At 43.9% G+C, this 22,177-nt stretch overlaps 1 protein-coding gene, 1 long non-coding RNA gene and 1 pseudogene across 4 annotated transcripts in view; 1 reads left to right on the plus strand and 2 right to left on the minus strand.

Annotated features, from left to right (window-relative positions):
- The window catches only part of LOC125527774 (disease resistance protein UNI-like), a 73,251-nt pseudogene that overhangs the window by 48,327 nt on the left and 2,747 nt on the right, over positions 1–22,177 (minus strand). Inside the window, exons 2-3 of the transcript XR_015602945.1 lie at positions 21,813–22,001; position 20,018 (exon numbers count right to left, since the gene is read on the minus strand). The product of XR_015602945.1 is annotated as a disease resistance protein UNI-like (transcript). The remainder of the gene's footprint in view (positions 1–20,017; positions 20,019–21,812; positions 22,002–22,177) is intronic.
- Positions 9,737–15,317, plus strand: LOC125511181 (uncharacterized). The gene is made up of 3 exons (XR_007284923.2): positions 9,737–10,119; positions 11,105–11,992; positions 12,630–15,317. It is a non-coding gene; the product is annotated as an uncharacterized LOC125511181 (long non-coding RNA).
- On the minus strand, positions 10,588–20,008 carry LOC125511180 (uncharacterized). 2 transcript variants are annotated; one of them, XM_048676483.2, is made up of 4 exons: positions 19,759–20,008; positions 14,440–14,845; positions 12,580–14,335; positions 10,588–11,839 (listed from the first exon to the last, which is right to left on the minus strand). In XM_048676483.2, exons 2-4 carry the CDS (start codon positions 14,766–14,768, stop codon positions 10,862–10,864), a joined length of 3,063 nt encoding a protein of 1,020 aa, XP_048532440.1. In that variant the 5' UTR covers positions 14,769–14,845; positions 19,759–20,008; the 3' UTR covers positions 10,588–10,861. The 2 variants fall into 2 exon arrangements, with proteins under 2 accessions (XP_048532440.1, XP_048532441.1); XM_048676484.2 differs by having other exon boundaries at positions 14,440–14,872.

The raw sequence follows: 22,177 nt of genomic DNA on the forward strand, positions 1-22,177 counted from the left end.
GATGGGTTGCCGACGCCATCGCCTCCGTCTTCACGGGGGAAGCCGGGAGGACTGCATGGTCCATTGACCATCAAGACTTCCACCGTGGGGTCGCTGCTGTCACACTCAGATGCAGTCTCGACGGAGCCAGACGACGGATCGAACATGCTGTAGAGAGTTTCATCGGGCTCGATCGCCGCGATTTGTGGGGTGGCCGATTGGCGGGTCACCGCATGTCTCACCCACCGCTGAAGTCGCGACCGACTAGATCACTGACGCCAGCGAACAATGGGAAGCGAGGATGCCGTAGGAGCCGACTGATACTGAATCGATGACTGTCGAAGAAGGACGCCGCGGACGCATGCGCGAAAGTGCGTCGCCCCGCGGACGGGGAGCGCCTCGACGTTGAGTGGAGCCTCGTGGAGCCAAGCGGAGTCGTCGACGATGAAGATGAGCGCGCCGAGACGGATCTCGCGGCCTTCAGCCAATCCTCCGCCGAAAACCATGATGACGGGAATCGGAAGAATCACAACTTCTCCAACAAACTGCTAAGACACCTGCCCCATGGTGGGCGCCAACTGTCGTGGATCTAAGACTGGCAGTAGAATGGGGGGTAGGTATGAGGAGGCAAGATCCTAGCTATGGAGTAGTTGTACACACGAGTTTACGAGTTCAGGCCCTTCGCGGAGGAAGTAACAGCCCTATGTCTCGGTGCCCTGAGGCGGTCGACTGGATTGTATGTGTGTGTGAGTTTACAAAGGATGCGAAACCTATGCCGGTGGAGGGGGGTGGCTTATATAGAGTGCGCCAGGACCCCAGCCAGCCCACGTTACAAGGGGTTCAATATACATAAAGAAGGGGCGTTACAAGTAACGTCTGTATTAAAGTGCTATAAATGGTAATTAAGTCTATGGGTAAACGCCTGACCGTTGCTGTGTAGAGTGACTTTAGATCTTCTGTTTGTCGAGTGGTTTCTATGACGGTCGAGTGACATTGATTCTTCCGAGTGGAATGTCTCTGGTCGAGTGGATGATGGTACCCTTTGAATGCTTCTGGCTTTAGGATGATGTCCTTGGGAAGGGCGTCTAGGTCAGGCCTATGACCCTACCCTAGGTACATAGCTTCATCACCCGCAAGGAGCAGCCAGACCGCTGGCCGCCCCGCCACCACCTTAGCCAGGTCGCCGCCGCCACCCACACGACTGCCGCCACCACCACCCGGATCTGGACAGGGGCACCCAGATCCGGCCCCCGCCCTCGGAACCCCAAGAACCGCCGCCAGGAGGGGGAGGGAGGAGGACGGCAGGACCACCGGGACGCCAGCACGCCGAGGAGGGGGGGAGGGAGCAGAGCCCGAGGACGGGCGACGACCATCGCCGACGAAGCAGAAGGTCGCGCCCCGCGACGCAAGCCTCCGGCGTGCGGGAAGAAGACGCCCCGCCGCCGCCTACGCCGCACGGCCATTAGCCGGCGACACGGCCGGCGGCGGCGAGGGGAGGGAGGCCGGGAAGGGGGGCTGGGGAGCGGCGCCGCTAGGGTTGGCTCCCTGAGTCGCCCGCGGGAGCGACTCGGGAGCGGATGTCTCGGGCCAACCACACTAACTTTCGCTCGCTGGGCAAACATTATAAAATACATAATCTCAGTTAACTGAAAAATGTTATGAAACAAAGCAATCTCAGTTAACTTTTGCTGCCTAGTGAAGGAGAGTTTAGATGTGCACACTAGGGCGACAAGAAATATCATTTCTGAAAACAATAAACAGAGGAATAGGTGATATCAGACCTAACACTCGATTAATGAAAAACATATTGTAAGATCGGGAATTGAGACCAAGATCCAACGATAAATATACACTTGATTAATGAGAAATATATTTAGTTATTCCCAACAATTTAGAACTAATATGAAATAACGCTAACAAAGGATTGTAAGATCAGAAGTACTTACCGACTTACTGTGAACCTCCTTTTTCTTTCCAGGAACTGCTTCAAATAAGACCGGCTTTATGACAAACAAGCCTTGTTCCCTTTCCAGAATTACATGAGTATAACTGGAATGAGATCTGGAGTTGCAGACAATATTAAAAGAGCAAAGCGTCAGGAACTCAAACAAGAGAGCTTTCACAAGTTGCAGTAGGCAAGGGACTGGAGGCAACGGTATGTTCTTAGGAATGAGCAGCGATCCAATGAAGGTGTTTATTCCTGTGGCTGGAGTCGATGCAAGTCCCTTGCAAGGGAGAGATTAGTCAATAATGGAGGCCACAAAAGAACAGAGGTTCACAATAGAGTATATACTCAACAGCTCCAACAATAAGTACTTTAAGATTAAAAGTTTCAATGATTGATCATTAACTAATAGTGAGTGCATCACGTGGATAAGTACAATATTTAATTCGGGCGGCTAACCTCAATCCAATCATATTTCTTTGGTGTCACGAAATTTGGTATACGTCAGTCTAAATTTTACGGTGGCATGTACAACCCTCATGTCGCGAAGCATACGAAATGCATATCCATCCCCTAAGTATGCAAATTTCCACTTTCCAATACTAGCTCCATTATTTACAGTTAGTGGGGCGGCCTAAACATTAGTAGAACATAGCGTCGGCCATCTGCTTTGTCATATGCACAAACTGCTTGTATCTAAATCACATGCTTGCGCAGCACCGATTTTCACCCAAAGAGAGAACCCTATAGCAAATAAGAGTGCTAAACAAAATGAATAAGAACAGAAAACATTCATTGCATCCGAGCAGGGTAAAAACAATGTAACCTCCATGTGAGGAAGTCGAAGGAGTGATGCTCCACGACAGGTAGAAACAGAGATCTTGCCCTCCACTATGTAGGCCAAAACCAGTATCAAATCAACTTTTGTTATGCCCTACACTGCTTAGCCAATGGCACAGAAAAATTTCAGGAACCAGAGCACCTACTTGCTCCGATGCCCACTTCCTTCATGCGATAAAGTAGCACTATTTTACTGATAGGTTGCTCTCATGCATGGAGGAAAGTTCACCGTGTCAACTTTTTTTATGTATGTGTGGGTCCTACTTTTTTACATGCTGCAATCATACACTGCTCGAGCGGTGCCAATATTTTTCTCAAGGCACCGCTGGTGAGGTGACAAGCTTTTGAGGCATCGGGCACCGATTACATAGTAGAAGGCCTTACGGGCTGTTTTTTCAAGAAGGGGCCCTCCCTGATTTTATTAACGAAATCATTAGATGTCTCTTACAAAACTCCGCACTGACGCTCGTCCATCAGAGAACGTTTCCCGTCCATTGGTCCATCCTCCGACGCCCGCCTGACCCATCTGTGCGCGCCAAAACGGATGCCTCGGGCCTCGCGCCACCTCGTCGCGGTCGGTACATAAGCTTTTTGTATTTCTCCATTGTGGCCACTCGAGGTAGAGCGACCAATGGTGTCTTGGATCGACTGAAGGTGGCGCGGATGAATCCAGCGTTGACCATCAGGCTGTCAGCGGGTTCATTTTCTTATCTTTTTCAATTCCCTTTTTTAGGGAACTCTCCTTCAATTTCTTTTGTTACAACTCAATCTCCTTTATGAATTGGACAGCAATGTTAGGGCATTTCTAACCAATCCCCTATCCCGCGTTAGAGGAGTAAAAAGTCGGTTTTACTCCTCTAATGCACACCTAACCGACCCCCAACCCACTGTAGAGGAGGAAAAATTATCCTTCGACGCCTCTCCCTTCCCTAAATATACTCGGCCGCTACGGCTCCAAGTAAAAGCCGAGCCTCTCCCTTGCATCGCACCCCGCCACTGCATCTTCGCCGGTGCACCTCCCGGTGACCGCCTGCCGGCCCCACCGCTACCTCGTTGCCTTCCTTGGGCCCCGCCGCCGTTCTGCGGTTCTGCCCGACGTCGAGCCCGTTCGGCCCCTGTCGCCGTCGTTGAAATCAAGCTGAAACGCCACTGCCATCATCATAGTCGATTCGTTGGATTGCTTCAAAACTTCTTCATTTTCTGTCGGCCACCGCATCCTTGCTTGCACACCGCCGTAGATCATTCACACGCGTCGCCACCCGCTGGTTTGGTCTAAACGACATCGGCCGACCGGTGCACTACCACTGCATCGCAAGTGTTCGACGAATTGCCTAAGTGAGTTTTTTTGTTAGTTTCCTTTTTAACCGATCCGTTTGGATTGAACGTAGTCATTTGATTGTAGATGATGAGGTTGAGGGAGATGATCTTAGAGGACTCGTCGTCATCTGAGGAGGAAGAAGACGGCGATGACTTTGACACTGTTTTAGGCATGATTTTCAATGATGATGTTCGGCGGCCTAGGAGAGGATCACCGTTTGGCCACATACAAATGAACCATGATAGAGCGGAGGGCCATGCCAAGATCATGAGAGACTACTATGATAACCAACCTATGCGAAGAAGTACTTTCGTCAACGATTTCGGATGCACACAAGTCTTTATCTGACCATTCTAAAAAGCCGTTGAGAGGTATGATGACTGGTTCAAGCTTCGGAGAAATGCAAGTGGAGAGATAAGTGAAAGCCCACTGATGAAGTGCATTGCGGTTGTTCGAGTCTTGGCATATGGGTGTTTGGCCGATGCAATTGACGACTATGTCCGCATTGGTGAAGACATAATCTTGGAGGCCGTTTGAAGGTTCACTAAAGCAGTGACCATTGTCTTTGACCCAGAGTACTTGAGAGCACCTAACGAGGAAGATACTTAGAGGCTGATGACAAAGAGTGAAGCAAGAGAATGGCCAGGGATACCTGGATCACTTGACTTTATGCACTGGACATGCAAGAATTGTCCTGCACGGTGGAAGGGTCAGTACAAAGGCCACTACAATGATCCAAAGATCATTCTTGAGGTAATTGCAATGAAGGATCTTTGGATATGATATTTAGTTTTTGGTTTGCCTGGCTCTCACAATGACTTGAATGTGCTGTCAAGATCACCACTGTTTTCTAGGCTTCTTACAGGAGATGCTCTTGGCTTGCAAATACTCGGTCAACAGGCACAACCACTCGATGGGTTACTACCTTGCGGTTGGCATCTATCCACCATGGGCCACCTTGGTCAAAACAATTTCACGTCCAAAACATAACAAAAATATTCACTTTGTCCAATGTTAAGAAGTTGCTAGGAAAGATGTGGAGAGAACCTCCAGTGTGCTTCAGAAGCGTTTTGCAATTGTTCGTGGCCCTGCCAAGTACTGGAGCCCCAAGGTTATACGGCATATCGTGACTTGTTGCATCGTATTGCATAACAAGATCATGGAAGACAAAAGGGGTATGCCTGAGAATTTTTGATACATCACCAACGGAACTTCGGTTGATCCAGAGTATGATACGAACATGATCCTGGCATTCCTTGAAAAGCATCACAAGATCGAAAACCGACAAGTTCATGCTCAGCTCCAACAAGATCTTATTGAGCATCATTCGCAGCGTCTTAGCGAGTCTTAGTTGTTCTATCACATGTTATTTGCTAGATTTGGACCATTCTGTGTGTTCAAATTTGAATAATTTGGTTTGTAAACTTTCAATTTGGTGTGTAAACTATATTCATGATTTGCTTGAACATTCATATTATGTTTAGTTTCTATATCTGTGACAATATGTATTTGCAATGTATACTAGGATTGCAAACTTAAAAAACAAAATTTTACTCCGTTATGTATAGGGGATCAGCTAGGTCCGACCAAATCTTAGTGAAGTAAAAACACTCCACTAAGGGTTTACTCCGCCATATCCTCTGTTATAGGGGATCGGTTAGAAATGCCTTTACATCGTTTACAGTCAGGGAGATCTCTCCTTCAGTTCCTTGGCTGATAACTTTCTTCCTACTCGATAGGTGTGCAATATTGCAAGGCTACGAGTAGATTTGTTTTTTATTTGAGAACCATCTAGATATAGACTTGGGCAGAAAGGCTAGTTTTCATTTAAAAAATTATATTTTTGGAGCAAAAGAATATAAGATTGTAAGTATGATCTAGTTGGGCGTCAGCCGATTTCACCAGCGACTGGACCATTCCGATGATATGTATGGGCAGTAGCTCCGGCGATCAGTGCCATCTACTTCGTTCGCTCCTAGCCTAGCCCATCAGTTCCTGGTGAGAGAGCATTGTGTTCTTATTTGTTTGACTCGACCCGACGAATATCTGCAAACTTGCTTCTTCCTTTCCCGGCAATGTTGGGTCAGTAACGCTGACCCACATCGCTGCGGAACACAACAAGATCAGATCGGGTTGGCCAGATAAAAATATCGAGGCCAGCCGCAGAACGCTGCAAAGCCATGATGCCTAGTGAAAACACCATGCTTGGTCAATGGCACCATTCTAGCACGTCCGAACAAGCAAAACAGTATTTGTAAAGCGTTTTCCCCCCTTTGATTAACATTCCAAAAGCAGCCTGCTCGTGCCACGCTTCCGCCTTTTGCTTTTACCATTCTAACTTATCGCATTATGGAGAACAAAGCCTGCTCACGTTGTGAATTTGCTTGACTAAACTTAAGAGATCAAGTCTGATGGAAATCAAATGATCTATGGCCGTTGAGTGAACATGTCACAAACTGACAATCAAACACCCCCCTCACATTGTATGCATATGTAGTGTTGATGATGATACATTTTTTAACTTCACAAATGTTGGGAATGAAGATTTTGTCTCTCAAGAATTTCCCTCCCAAGAGGATGAGGGAACGCAATATGATGACAACAATCTTGACTTGGACGATGAGGGCTTTCTTGACGCCCCACAGGGAAGAACCACAAACAACAATAACACCAGAGACGTGTTGATATGTATAGCTTGGAAGAAAATCTCTCTCGATGTCGGCGTCGGAACCGATCAACCGATGAGCACACATTATAAGCGCATCAAAGAATGGTTTGATCAACACAACAGAAGTGGTCATGAACGATCGGCCCCTCCTATCCGCCAATGTTGGGGCACAATATCCACCCAATGTAAAAATGGGCGACTTGCTTGACCAATATCGAGCACATGAACCCAAGTGGTTGCAGTGATAGTGATAATGTGATTGTTTGCTACATTCGAGTGCTTTCTCTTTTAAGTATGAAGACGTGTTACTAACTATGGTTCTAAATTGTTTTGTAGCTCATTCTTGCTCAAGGTTTGTTCCGACAAAGAGGAAAGGAATGGGCAAGGGGAAGAAAAATGGAATACCATTCGCTTTCTTAATTGTTACAAGGAGACTAAAGACGAGGGAAGTGGAAAAACTAGAACTTGTTTGAAGTTCCCTAGGAGGAAGAGTTCTGTTGTGATGCATGAAGCGGTGATGGGGAGAGGAAAAGGAGCCCTACTCTCAACTTTGTTGCCAAATCGGAAAGGACCGATGGTAACATGGGATGATTCATATGGGTGGTTTGATGAGCATGATGGGAGGTGGCTTTGATAACATGATGGGTAGCATGTGAGGTGGCTATGGTGGTGCAATGGGTGCTATGGAAGGTGGCTTTGGTGGCGGCATGATGGGTGTATTTGGTGGTATAATGGGTACCTTTTTTGCGGGGTACCATCAGAGATGACTTTGGTAACACCATGCATGCCATGCGAACCAACTACGGTGGAGATCAAGGTAGCAGCATCGATGATGAACCATGCGACAATGAAGAGAAAGAAGTCGATGATCACCATGAGGTCAATTTCCACAACAAGACCAATGTTGACATTGCGGCAAGCGACAACGGGGAAAAGGAAAGTTGAGAGGCTATGATACTTTTATGTTTATGTGCACTTTTATTTGCTTTGATGATGAACTATGTTTGATATGATGCACTATGAGGCTATGATTTACATTTCAAAATAATAGGTGGATTCAATGGTTAATTTGATATGGTGTTAATTATGTGTGACAATTTTGAAAAATATTTAAATTACTCATAGTGATGCAGCTGCCATTTTTCTTTTTCTTTTAGGGCATCTATTTGAGTTGGTGGTCTAAAATATTGTACTTTCTCCATAAACAAATGTGCCCTGGTCTTGGTGAGTAAAAATGATAGTTTTGGGTGTTACAAATTTTGCTCCAACAAGTGCCTTGCTCTAAGTAGGAAGGAAAGGTCAGCTTACCATGTGGTATATGTTCAAAAAAGAAACTTGATATATCTATACCTAAATAATAAAAGGGTTATTGCTTCTGACGGTTTGTCATGGAAATTACCCAAAAGTTGCAAAATATTACCCAACAATATCATCCATAAGTGATAAAAAACACTTTACACAAGGGAATCCCGGGGAAATATCTGGTACTCCCACTCTTAGGGTACTCCCGGTGCTTCAAAACTCGGTAGCACATTTTAAAATGTTTAAAAAATTCTAAAAAAATATGCAGCACATTGGCACAATATCAATGTATGTTGTAAAAAAATATGAAATCAAAATTCAAAACATTGCTTGAGATACAAAAATGACAAATTCGACAGTAAATAGGACACAACATAAGTTGGGCTTGAGGTTAGGCCCATTATCACATTGATGTACATTTTGTCATTTTTGTATCTCGAGCAATGGTTTGAATATTGATTTGAATTTTTTTAACAACATATATTGATGTTGTGCCAATGTGCTGTATTTTTTCAGATTTTTTCGAACATTTTAAAATGTGCTACCGAGTTTTGGAGCACCGGGAGTACCCTAAGAGTGGGAGTACTAGATAGTTCCCCGGGGAATCCCCCACCTGGGGAGGCCCATGCAGTAGGGACCTCCAATTCCGCGCTCCGCGCGCTGAGCGGCGTGCCCGTTTGGGCCAGCCCATGTTCAGACGGCCTGTTTTTTTATTTTTTTTCCTTTTTCCTTTTTTCTACTTTAAATAATTTCAGACTTGAAAAAAGTTCCAACAATTTAAAAAATGGAAATTTTAAAATAAAATGTTTAATAAATCATAAAAATTTGCGGATTCAAAAAAGTTCCCGATTTTGTAAAAATGTTTCCTTATTCAAAAAATATTCAAAATTTTGAAAACAAATGTTCAGAAAATCAAAAAATGTTCATGATTTAAAAAAAATTGTGTATTAAAAAATGTTAATGAAATTGAAAAAAATTGCCAGTTCAAAAAATGTTCATGAATAAAAAATACCCTAAAAACTAAAAAACTTTTCATGACTTACAAAATAGCTTATTCATTCATAAAATGTTCGCTGATTCAAACAATGATCATGCATTTTAAACAATGTTCGTGAATTTCAACAATTGTTCCACCAATTTCAAAAAAATGTGTGTTGATTATAGAAATGTTCACCAATTCAAGAAAATTGTTTAATATCTTTTTGGAAATAGTATAAAATGTTCTTGATTTTAGAAAATGTTAGCAAAATTGTAAAAGTGTTCGTGAATTTAAAAAATATTCATGATTTCAAATATGTTCACGAGTTTAAAAAATATTCATAATTTCATGAATTTGAGAGTGATAATAAATCTTGGTGATGCAAAATATCGTCATGGCCTTCAAAATTATAAAAAAAAAATCCGTTACATCACACCCTTTTGCTAGTAACTAGTCAATCTGTACATGTAATGCACGTTAATTGAAAAGAATATTAAGTACATGCGGATATTAAACAGAATATTATTTGCGTTAGCATTATATTTGTTATGAAATTAACTACACGCTAAACATGTTGAGTGCTTGACATTGAAGCAGTCTAGATCGTTGGATTGAGATGATTTGATGACCGAGATTAATTGGATATATTTTTTTGGGTTTTTTTATATTGGTATAGATATAGATAAAAAAGTAACGGAACATCAGCTCAATTGCAAAAATACGTTGGGCTCTTTCCACGTCACATCGCCGCCGGCCGCCAAGATCGAGGCGGCGCCGCTGCGCCGTGCGCCTGGGGTGAGGGGCGGGGAGGCGACGGGGCCGAGGGCCACCGTGCGCGCTGGGAGCAGCCTCCGCCTCGGCCCGATTCGACGCCGGCGCTGGCTCCGCGGCTCGGCATCGTGCTCTTATCGCTGCGCCGTATCGCGGCGGATGGCGCCTCAGCCGGAGTGCGCCGCTCCGCGCGCGCCTGAGGGAGTCGTGGTATGGCGTAGCCACTCGTCGGAAGGAGCCCAGCCGAACGCTGGAGGGCCCTCGCCGGGGCTGTTCCAGTGCTTCAACTGAAGGAATTTTATTCGAAGAACAACATGGTACCTTCTCCCTTCTTTTCTATGGATGTTTTGTTGATGGTGGTGCCTGAGGTATAAAAATGAGATTGGACATGCAACGGTGATTTCTAACAATGCTAAAACCTGGTGCAACGTGTTCTTAATCTTGTTCTTGCTTAATATTTTCTTCCCGGTTGTGCTTGCTTAATGAATGTGCGATGCATCTCTCTATCCAACTGCTCACAGTGAGGAGTAACACAGAGTAGTAACTTATCAATGTTACTAGTCTATGTTACTACCTCCATAGTGGATAGTAACATATAAGTGATATCATGAAAGAGTTCATTTATTAGGCTATAGACTCATTATGCCTTGAAATGTGTGATGTTACAGTAACTAGCTAAGTTACCACAAACCCCTCTCTTCTCATTAATTAGCTGCCACATAAGCAATCTTGTATTGAAATGTGTGATGTTACTACTTAAGTTACTCACGTTGTGACTAGTCTCCTACAGAAGTCTACAACACAAATCTGATTAGTTTTACAAGTTCGGTACCACAATGCGAATAACGGTCATACAAAGGCTATTTGACAAACACAGCAAAAGGCAAGCACAATTAATCCACGGAAAATCAAGCAGATTGTAAACTGGGAAGATATAAAATCAAGCAGCTATCTTGATTCTTGACACGTGCGGAGACACATGGAGAAAACAATTCTCTGAAAAATAGACACCGAAAGAAAACAGCACACTTGTACTACTACTTATCCACCCCTTCCTATTTAAACTTGCACATTAGCATCCATCATCTGCCGTGCAACACCCACGATGGTTGAAAGGGTTTGGTAATTAGCCATGTCCCCTGCACTGCCGGTAAGGAGCATACCTAGTTCCAGGTCTCTCATATCTTCTAAGGCACCTTGCAGTTTTGTGCTAGTGTTCTTATTCTGGAATACTCTGATGCAGTCTGGCTTGTGTTGCATCATCCATGTACATAACTTTGTCACTGTCTTGATTATCATCAGATACTCAAGTGAGGGACCCTTCCCTTCCAAGCTGTCAAAAGAGTGGCCCTTGCACTGTTCTATTATATGATTCAGTTTATCCACAAAGTCATCCATGGAAAGAGGAATGAGCGCAAGTGCATTATCAAAATCATCTGGACTGATCTCCAGTTTGTCACATATCTGCAATGTAAGGCCTAAGAAGGCTGCCAGGGATTTTCTTTTAGCACCTTCGAGCTGAGCAACAGCCGGTAAATTGTCACTGGGATTGTTTCTGTTAGCAGCGTGAGAGTGTTGAGCCCCGAGAAAACTGTTCAAGCGATAAAGTGCCCGAGAAAATGGGGGGCGGCCCCGGTTGTGCTGTGGAGAACCCGTCTGATTTGCATTTGCTGCTTGTTGCTGCTCAAGGTTGTGCTGTGGAGAACCCACCTGATTTGCGTTTGCTACTTGTTGCTGGCCTGGGTTATGCTGGGGAGAACCCGCCTGATTTGCGTTTGCTGCTTGTTGCTGGCCTGAGTTGTGCTGTGGAGAACCCACCTGATTTGCATTATTTGCTGCTTGTTGCTGGCCCGGGTTATGCTGGGGAGAACCCACCTGATTCGCATTTGCATTTGCTGCTTGTTGCTGGACCAGGTTATGCTGGGGAGAACCCGCCTGATTTGTGTATGCTGCTTGTTGCTGGCCTAAGTTGTGCTGTGGAGAACCCACCTGATTTGCATTTTCTGCTTGTTCAACATTGCATATAACTTTGAGCACCTGCCATGCCAATAAACAATTTAGTAAAGAACAAAACCTCTTATTCGAAGAACAAGGGTGCATGTGTGATATTTCGACAGCAATGTTACATCAAGTAAAAAGAAAAATGGTAGTGCATATTCTACTCATGATGTGTACTAATTAAAAACCAAGGTATGATAATATTCATTACTCATTACTTTTTTCAATAAACAAAATTGTTAAGGCTCATGCCTTTTTATTGGAATTTCTGCTATGGAGTACGCATGGTCCCAACGAACTTTTCTGTTCCGTTTGGCATGCATGAGTCCAAAACACGAGAGGAAAACAAAATCTTTTTTTTTGAACTTTTGGGTTCCATTTGGTGCTAGCCCCCATTCGAATTTCTGTAGATGTTTGGAAATTCGATTGTAGCAAACAGTTTCATGGTGGCACACTACAATGAAGATTAGGACTACGAATTGTTGTGTCAGATCAAACTTAGATACTACATCAACCTAATTCGAGCAAAAGTCTACTGAACTGTTAGATATAAGTTCACAAATTTATGTTATGTTTCATCACGCATGTTAATTATATCCTCTATCTGAAAAATGTGATGCTGATGACAAAGATGAGATATACTCCCTCTGTCCCAAAATATAAGAACGTTTTTGACACTAGGTGACTTCACCATTCCGAACTGCTCTTTCGTATCTGTGAAGCATAGAGTACTAATTGATTATTGGAAAAATAATATGGAAATCTATATGTATTCTTACCTCATGTAGATTTGTTTTGACTGATGCGAGATGCTCCTCCCTTTCTGCAGGATTAGAATTTGCACAAAGTTGCATCAGCAGTTGTGCTATGGGAGTTTGATATAATCTATGGTTTACCACAGGAATCATATCTGTGAGCAGCTGAACTGAAGTATTTGTCTCTGTGCTGAAATTCATGATCGTCATACAATTGGCATTGTCCGTTGCCAGTACTGCTAATGCTTCACCTGCGGTCTTCTTGAGTCCTTCACTCTCATTAGCAGCATCAAAGAAGATGTCCATCAAGTCGTTAATGAAATCAGCTACGCCATCAAGTCCAAGGGTAGCTCGAGTGGACGTATCCAAAGATAGCTCCGTAAGGATCTTTGTTGCTGGAACCTTTAGCTTGTCGTACATGTGGTCCTTTTCCAAGATTGAGCAAATATTGTGCGCTACTATCCCGTTGCTACAAATATCTTGGCGTATCTTTTCATTGGTTTCATCTGTGCCACTGACAAGCATGCTCACCACTTCCAGTGCCTTCTCAGTTATTTCCATGGTGATACCATCATCTCTGAGGATCTCATACACTTTATTTTTTACTGGGGATATGATTTTGGAGAAGAGACCCTTGTAATCATATATGTGCTTGCAGTTGTCCGGGTTAACTGCAAGCTTGGCAAGAATCAACAGGCCATGGATAATTAGAGGTTTGCTTTCAGCTCCACTGGTAGTCCTGGAGGATTGAAGAGTTCTTTGCTGTCTATTTCTGATGATTTCTGCTCTCTGCCGAGCTACCCTTTCCATTAATTGCTTAACAAAAATACAAGATCCATTGCTTTCTCCTCCATTGGCAGCGCTGGCTGACTGAATAGCCCCCTGCTGGTCAATTGTGATGTCAATAGCTGTCTGATGGTCAATGTTGACATTGGTAGCCGGTGTTGATATTTTCGTAAAGTAGGGATCAATCATGGAAGAAATGGACTCTGTTGCTCCTGATATGTCAGCCAGGGGCAAGTTGCTAGCAAGATGTGCCACAATTTGTGCAATGCATAATTTTGTCCTCTGATCAGTGCGGCTCTTTGAGGTAACCATGTCAAGCAGCCTGGAAACACAGAGCGGCGAGGATTGTATCTGGGATAGTGTTCTTGTTCTATGGTCCTCCTGGGATGTCAATCTATGCATCACCAAAACTGCATCAATGCGGTCCTGACTGTACTCAGATTTCATCATTTCTGCTGCGAAGGAAGCCAGGTTCCTGTTGATTGTACTTGACACCCCATTTTTTATGGCCATGCTCAAGGTTTTGTCCATATATTTGTCAATCAATTCTCTCTTATCCTCAAGTCCATACTTGAAGCTGACGTGGTTTGCAAGATAAGAGCGATACAACCTCAGAAACAACCACAAGATGAACAATCCACCTTGGAGAAGCACGAGAGCATAGAACAAGATGAGTGCACGAAACACATTGGAATTGTCATGGTGTCTCGACAGGATGGCAATGAGACGATAGATGGAAAGTGATATGCAGCCTAGCCCTGCAATCATCGGGACCGCAAGGACCAATATTGCTAAGAAGGCCACAATGGTTATGAAATCCCTCGCACTTCCAAGTGCCAGCATGAGATAGTAAACGAAATTTTGGCCAGTTGCTCGGCCAGTCAGCGGCCTCCCCCGCCCCCATTTCGTGTACTGCTCGGCGCCCAATTCGAGGAATGCTGGTGGAACTTGGTTGAAGAATTCTGCCTCGGGGCTTACATTTATGCCCACGACCCTGTGGCTCAACAGAGGCAAACTAATTACTCCTACTGTACTGGATCTGTTTTATATTACGACTAGTCGACAGTGATAAGAAGAGGGCGAGGATTGAGGAGGTACCTGGCTGTTTGTATGAAGACGATGGCGGTGATGACCCAGAAATCAGCCTTCTCTAGGGAAGTGGAGAAACCGCCGAGCAGGACGACGGTCGCCCAGACCAAGGCGAGGGCGCCGAGCCCCGTGGCAAGGATCTGCAGGAACATCTCGGATACCATGCAGATGTTAAGCGGCAGCTCCGGTACCTGGTGCAAGGGCGTGTCTCCGCTCGTTGGCCGTTCAAGGTCGAGCCCTCGAGCACCTTGCAGCTGGAGTGCATCCTTCAAGACCACCACGACTCCACGCACCAGTTGCACCACCACCCTCGAAGCCGCCCCTACCGCCACCTCCATTCTGCTTGCGGTCTGTTCAACCAAGCAGCTTGGTTCTCCTCTATCAAGTGTTCTAGTCTTCTAGCTCTAAATGCTGTCTGGGAATGCAAGCGCACACATATATCCTAGAATCAGACAACCACCAGGTATATATTAACGCGTACGAATTTCATATACCACCTCTTGTCTCCTTGACCAGATTCTAGGACTTGCTGCGTGTTACTATTCTATATACCCAACTTGGAAGTAAAAGTTAGTATGTGCAACGGCCACTATGCTATCTTAATCACGACCACGATGCACATCAACCGATCCGGATCATATTGTATGTAGCAGCTGGTAAAGCATGATTATCGTCGAATGCTTTAGGATCATCTTCCCAAGTCACCACATTAATATTTATCCTCTCGGACAAGATCTTGACAGGATCACCCGCCCCTGCTTCGTCTCTCCTATGTGATTTGGCGGCCACCCCCACCGGCCACCGCGACAACAATGGTGGAGCCAAGATTGGCTGACTGACCCGGGTGAGAAACTAAGGGCGAAAAATAATCCCCCCCCCCCCCCCCCCTCCCCCCAAAAAAACTAAGAATCCGAATCATATTGTAGCTGGTAAAGCATGATTATCATCGAATGCTTTAGGATCATCTTCCCAAGTCACCACATTAATATTTATCCTCTCGGACAAGATCTTGACAGGATCACTCGCACCTGCTTCGTCTCTCCGATGTGACTTGCGGCCACCCCCACCGGCCACCGCCACAACAATGGCGGAGCCAAGATTGGCTGACTGACCCGAGCGAGAAACTAAGGGCGAAAAATAATCCCCCCCCCCACCCCCCCAAAAAAAACACTAGTTTCATGGCATACAGAAGTCATGCTATGTTGCATAACTAATAAGAACTCTTAACACAATATTCAATTGCAGTATTTGTTCAATCATGTTTCAACTAATAAAATAAGACATATTAAAACGGAAATAGCCAATGGGTCTTATGAAAATGTTCGCGAAGGAATAGCTTCGACCGACACCAGGGCCAAGAAAACAAATTTGCGATTATAAAAACCCATGAGTAGTAACTTTTATATAGTGCCAGGTTTGCTTTTTTCACCCACCCAGGATACCACGAGAGTCATTCCTCTATGAAACTTTTAACACGAGTATTATGATAGACCATGGTTGTTACAGAAAAGTTTCAGAAATGTTCGACTCCTTTTGATTTTTCTAAAATGGTTTTCTCCATTTCAGGTGCATTGGCCCCTATGTTCCAAAAATCTGTGTCGATATTAAAAGACCATACATAACATAGATGATACGAAATATTGTACGAAATCAAATGATTGATTGCTCCGAGCTTTCCATGATTACATCTTCAATGATAGAATCAGCTAAACCTTAGAAGATTAATTTTGAAATGCAAATCAGTGCAACGCACGGTCATTTAGCCACTTATATTGATTTTTTTTACTAAATCAGTTTCCACATTTAAGTTCTCTGCAGAATTACAAAATTAAGGGAAACAACCTCCAAAGACCAAAGTTCAAGTCGCCGGTTCCCTTTTTTCTCGTCAAAAAACTCTCCGCGGGCGAAGAACCACGCACACGCGCTTCCGCTTTTTTTTTCTAGGATCACACGCGCTTCTGCTTCTCTCTAATCTGGGTGTTGGGCTGGCCAACGGCCCAGCAAGAGAGGTAGGAATTGGGCTGTGCCCCAGGCCAATTGTTTTTTCTAAATATAAGGCCGAGATTTTTTCCCAGGCCATTGCCTGGGCTGCCTGGGCCCCAGCTACGATGTTGCCACAGCCACTTCACCAGCCACCACCCCCTTGCTGGCATTTCCTAACGGGCGCCTTGAGCGGGAGCAACTAGTTAATGAGTGCTCCTTCGGGAGTCTCACAATGATCAGTATCACTTGACGCGCTCTTAGCCGTTCGTCACATGTTACGCTCCGAGCGCTTTCTTTGAATTTTTTTCACACGTGTTTTTGACTTTTTAAAGGATCTTTTTCAGGTTTTTTCGACGTTACGGTTTTTCATTGGTCTTCCTTAGCTTTTGGATAAAATTTTTTGAATTTTTTTTGTGCAAAAAATATGTTTTTTTATTTTTTCTCTTTCGCGAGAGTCGCGGTTTTGTTTCGCGAGAGTCATGGCCGTGTCTCTCGGAAACAAAAAAAACATGTTTTTTGTTTTTTTTTACTTTCTTGAGTCACGGTTTTGCTTCCACGAGAGGCACGATTGTGCTTTCCCGAGAGTCACGGCCGTGTCTCTCGGAAACGAAAAAAAACACGTTTTCTATTTTTTTCCTTTCGCGGGAGTCACGGTTTTGCTTTCGTGAGAGGCATGATTATGCTTTCGCGAGAGTCACGGCCGTGCCTCTCGGAAACAAAAAAAAACGTGTTTTCTTTTTTTCCCCTTTCACGAGAATCACAGTTTTGCTTCCGCGAAAGGCACGGTTGTGCTTTCGCGAGAGTCACGGCTATGCCCCTCGAAAACGGAAATAAAAACGTGTTTTTTCCTTTCGGAAGAGTCACAGTTTTGCTTCTGCGAGAGGTATGGTTGTGCTTTTCGCGAGAAGTATGGTCGTGCCTCCTCGGAAATAGAAAAAAAAAACGTGTTTTCTCTTTTTTTTCCGCGAGGGTCATGGTTTTGCTTCCGCGAGAGACATGGTTGTGATTTCGTAAGAGGCACGGGCGTGCCTCTTTCAGAAAGGAAAAAAAAACCCGTGCTTCCGGTTCAGTTCTTTCGTCCGATTTTTTTCGTGAAAAAAAGTTCGTCAAAACCTATTAACATAGGATCTAGTTTTGAAGATCTCGATGCAAGAAATCCAACGATGAAAGCGATTCGAGATTTTGACGCACAGTTTGAGAGATAAAACATTTTGAGTAACGAATTAAAACTCTCAGGTTGCGACAAGTAGCGTACATGCAGCGCGCCACTTGTCACAACCTAAAAAGGTTGGAGTGATCTTTGCACATGCAGCATGCCCCGCGCTTGGCTGGCCCGTTTCTTTCTTTTTCTTTATGTTCAATACTGCAGCAAAAATCATATTTTGAATGTGCGAGCTCTAACTTATGATCTTCTGGTTGAGAGAGCAGTGCACTGACCAAAAGGACACCATTCTGTTTGTGTCTATTAACTTCTTTTCACCCTTTTATTTATCTAGGCCGCGAGAGACCCCAAACCAGCTTTCACTGCTTCGCTGATTTCAGGGTGTTTTTTTTCTGGTTCCTTTTTCCTTTTTATTTTCTTGTTTTTTTCTTCAATGTGTGAACTTTTTTCAAATTAGGTGAACTTTTTCTAAAATTGACGAACTTTTTTAAAAATTTGATGAACTTTTTCAAATTCAATGAACTCTTTTCAAATTTGATGAACTTTTTTTCAAATTGGATGTACTTTTTCAAAATCGATGAACTTTTTCAAAATTGATGATTTTTTTTAATTCAATGAACTTTTGTTCGAAATCGATGACCTCTTTTTCAAAATCAATGAACTTTTTTAAAATTTAATGAACTTTTTTCAAAATCGATGAACGTTTTTTCAAAATTGATGATATTTTTATTTTTTGATGAATTGTTTTTGCAAAATCAAAGAACTTTTTTTTTCAAAATCAAAATTATTTTTTGATGAATTTTTTATAAATGGATTGTTTTTTTAAAAAAATATGTGAACTAATTTTGAGGTTTATGAACTTTAATTCATGAACTTTTTATAATAACTCGATGAACTTTTTTCGATTTTCTTGAAGTCTGATGTATTTCGTGAACTTTTTCTAAATTTTTATGAACCTTTTCAAATCCGTGAATTTTCCTGAAATTAGTGCCCTTTTTAAAATTCCATGTACTTTTCAAATCTGTGAACTTTTTCCTGAAACGAGTGATCTTTTTTGAATACATGAACCTTTTTTAAAACAAATTCGTGAAACTTATTTTTATTGTTTGTCAGCTTTTTTTTTTTGGAACCGCGCGGCTTCCATTGTTTCTTAAGAGTTTTGCGGTACAATTCGTATCTTTCTTGTAGCTAGTAGCTCAACTGGTTAGCTTGCTCGTGCAGTACGTGGACGGCGTGAGCTCGAATCCTCGCCCAACTGACTTTGGGACATGCTCGTTCCGTTTTGAAAGTATGCTTAAGCCAGGTTTTCTATTTGCAGCACTGGCGGAGCTATGTGTATTACTGCAGGTGCCATGGCCCCCCCAGCTCTTGGACTTTTTGTGAAGAAGCTCTGTATTTGGGTGCCATTAATTGGAGAGAAATGTAGTTTTTGACCCCTTTAAAAAATATATTTGGTCATTTGGCCCCTCAGCCATATGTCGCTAGCTCCGCCACTGATTTGCAGGCCCCCTCTCCATCTGCATTGGTCATCGCCAGATCTGGCAGTGGCGGCAGCCTGCAGGGCTGGCCCCTGCGCCCACTTCTCTACTCCGCGTCTTCGCACTGGACTTCGCCACTGCCCGCCCTCAACTGCTCACCATCGAAGGCTGCAGCTCTAGCGCGCTCGACACCCCCCGTCCCGCCTCATGTAGTTCCAAACGCCACACCTACCATCTCCACCACCCGGAGTTTGGTCGTCGTTGCACTCGCCAACGAAGGTGGCATCGCGGCTCCAGTGACATTGGAGCCCTCCACATCCCAGTTCTTCCAATGGGTTGTCGCTGTTCGTGGCTCTGTTCACCGAGGACGCCTTGCCGGTTGGATTTTCCTAGATCTGGGGTCACCCATTTTAGCGCTTCCCGACGGTATTGGCGGGTGATTACCTGGAGAAGCTTTTGCTGCCTAGTGAAGAGGAGTTTAGATGTCCGCACTAGGGCGACAAGAAAAACCGTTTCTGTAAACAGCGAAGAGAGGAGGGATAGAGGTGATTTCAGACCCATCCAACACTCACCCAGAGATGATACCTTTCCAACGATAGACATACACTAGTTAAGGAGCAATATTTACACACAAAAAATTATAGAACTAACAGATGATAACGTTAACCACGGCTAAAGAAAGAATTTAAGAACAGAAGTACTTACTGTGAATCTCCTGTCTTTCAAGATATCTGCTTCAAGAAAAGATCACAAACGAGCCATGTCCCCTTTCCAGAATTACGCAAGTAAAACTAGAACGAGATCTGGAGTTGCAGACAGTAGTGGAAGAACCCAAAGCAAGCAATCAGCGATAGAAGAGGAAGAGCAAAGCGGCAGGGGAGAGCTTCCGCAAGTGGCAGTAGGAAGGATATGATCAGCAATCCAGTGAAGGCGTCTGTTTTGTGGCTGGAGTGGATGCACGGACCCTTTCAAGGTAGAGATTAGTCAATAATGGAGGCCACAAAAGATCAATTGTGGAAGCGGAGCTGGGTCTTGACCGGTCGTCCCTGAGCCTGGAATATCCTGTTCATGGCCCGTAGCGTCAGTCGCTAAACAGCGAGATTTTTTTTTTTTTTAGAATTTACTGCGAGAGCTTGGGTGCACGCAGCTGCGGAATGGACGGTCGGCCGAACTGCAAGAGCTTGGGTGCACCGTGCATGAGCGACAACTGATCTCCTAAGTTACTGTAAAAAAAGAGCTGATTTGAAAACAGCTAGGAGATGAACGGATGACACGCAGAGAGAGAGAGAGAGAGGAGGCGAGGCGACTCGCGGAGCGAATAACCTACACACCTCCCCCCCCCCCCCCCCCCTACCCCCGCCATTACCACACCACCAAACCACATCACGCTCTTCTATTTATGGCAAGCAATATTGGACGTAACGAAAATATATATGTAAAATCCATATATGGAACTGTTCTATCTAACTAGGTATACAAATCATCGGATTACCTACATTTTTCTGTCATTCATTAATCCGCATTTGGAAGATGTACACGTACTCTAATATATTTTTATCATTTATCTTACTGTTTGTCGATACCATGTCAATTGTAGATATATAGTGTCACTCTCTGCTCTCTCTATCTTTTCTTCCTCTCTACACCATGTTGACCAAAAAAGGTGGCATTAATGAATTTTAGATATGGCTTCGTGGAGCCTAGTAAGATCTAGCTCCATGTAAATTGCCATTTCATGTTCAGCTGAAACAAGAAGAAATAAAAGGTTATCCTCCTAGAGATACTTTACTACATATGCTTTGAAGAACGATATGATGTAACGCCTTAAAAAATGCCAAGTTAAAGCAAAATATGCCATATTGAAACCTAGTGTTTATCTTTTTTTGAGGGAGGTCTAGCATTTATCATGGAATAGTCGCAAGTATTGTTCATACATTATCAACATCAGGATATGCTAGATAACACTTCTTTCCTATCAACATCTCTATAATTATGACACCAAGACTATATATGTCCGACTTGTATGTGATCGTGTATATGTCTCCACCATGAAACTCGATCTGGTGCTATATATCCCCTGCATAAAAATTTAGTCATATAAACGTATGAGAAAAAGAAAAAGGAAACAATTTCTAAATAAAACAAAAAGGATAACTCAAGAGGTTTTGCCAACCTACAATGTGCCAGCCGTATTTGTGGTAATAACTCGGCTTTGCTTTTCATCGAAGCACCTTGATAGCCCAAAGTCAGTAATTTTTGGCATCATATTGCCATCCAGCATAATATTTGGGGGCTTGAGATCCAAGTGAACAATACGATTCTGGTGAAGGTAATGTAAATCTTCACAGATACCATTTACTATCACATAGGTCTTTATCTAGTCATGTCCATAAGATGCATCTATAAAGGAGAGAGAATTGAGAAAGTAAGGTGTTAATATTTGACATATTTTTTTTGGAAAAGGAGGATGACCCCCGGCCCGAGCCGAATATCAAACAGACCTCGCACCAAATCCTAACATGTAAAGCCGAAGGCCCCAACCAAGACTCATACTGGGTCTGGGGCACACACCGGTCCGACGCATTCTCAGAGATCGCCGCCGCCGTCTTCCACCGATCCATCTTCATATTTGACATATATGAAGATTGAAATACTTTTTTTCTCGAATACGCACGAGTGTGCGTATCATTCATTAAAGAAGAAAATATGCATCAACTTGAGTTATTAGATCAACCCAGGGAAGTTGAGAGTTGTGTTACCTTGTAAACCACTGCAAACCCACCGCTGCCAATTTGATGGTTCTTAGAGAAACCATCCGTAATGTCTTCCAAAAGTGATAATGGCCAGGCCTTTGGCAGCTCGTTTTCATGAGATAGCATATGCTCGAGGTCATTTCGTGCAACACTAGCTTGGCGGCCCATTAGTAGTTACGTCCGGCGAGTAGTACCCTTGAAACAAAAGCAAGCATGTTATTTAGGACTAGGAGGTCACAAGACACGAGTAATCATGAAAAAGACACATCTATGAACATAGTGTTGCTCTGTTGTTGGCAGGTTGTGCGGGTGTGCAAGCTGCTCTCCCAGGTTCGAGACTTGGGCTCGCCGGATGCTCAGGTTGCTTCTCC

This window comes from Triticum urartu, chromosome 5A (genome assembly GCF_056163025.1).
Source record: "Triticum urartu cultivar PI428250 chromosome 5A, HENAU_Tu73, whole genome shotgun sequence".
Classification (NCBI taxonomy): Eukaryota; Viridiplantae; Streptophyta; class Magnoliopsida; order Poales; family Poaceae; genus Triticum; species Triticum urartu.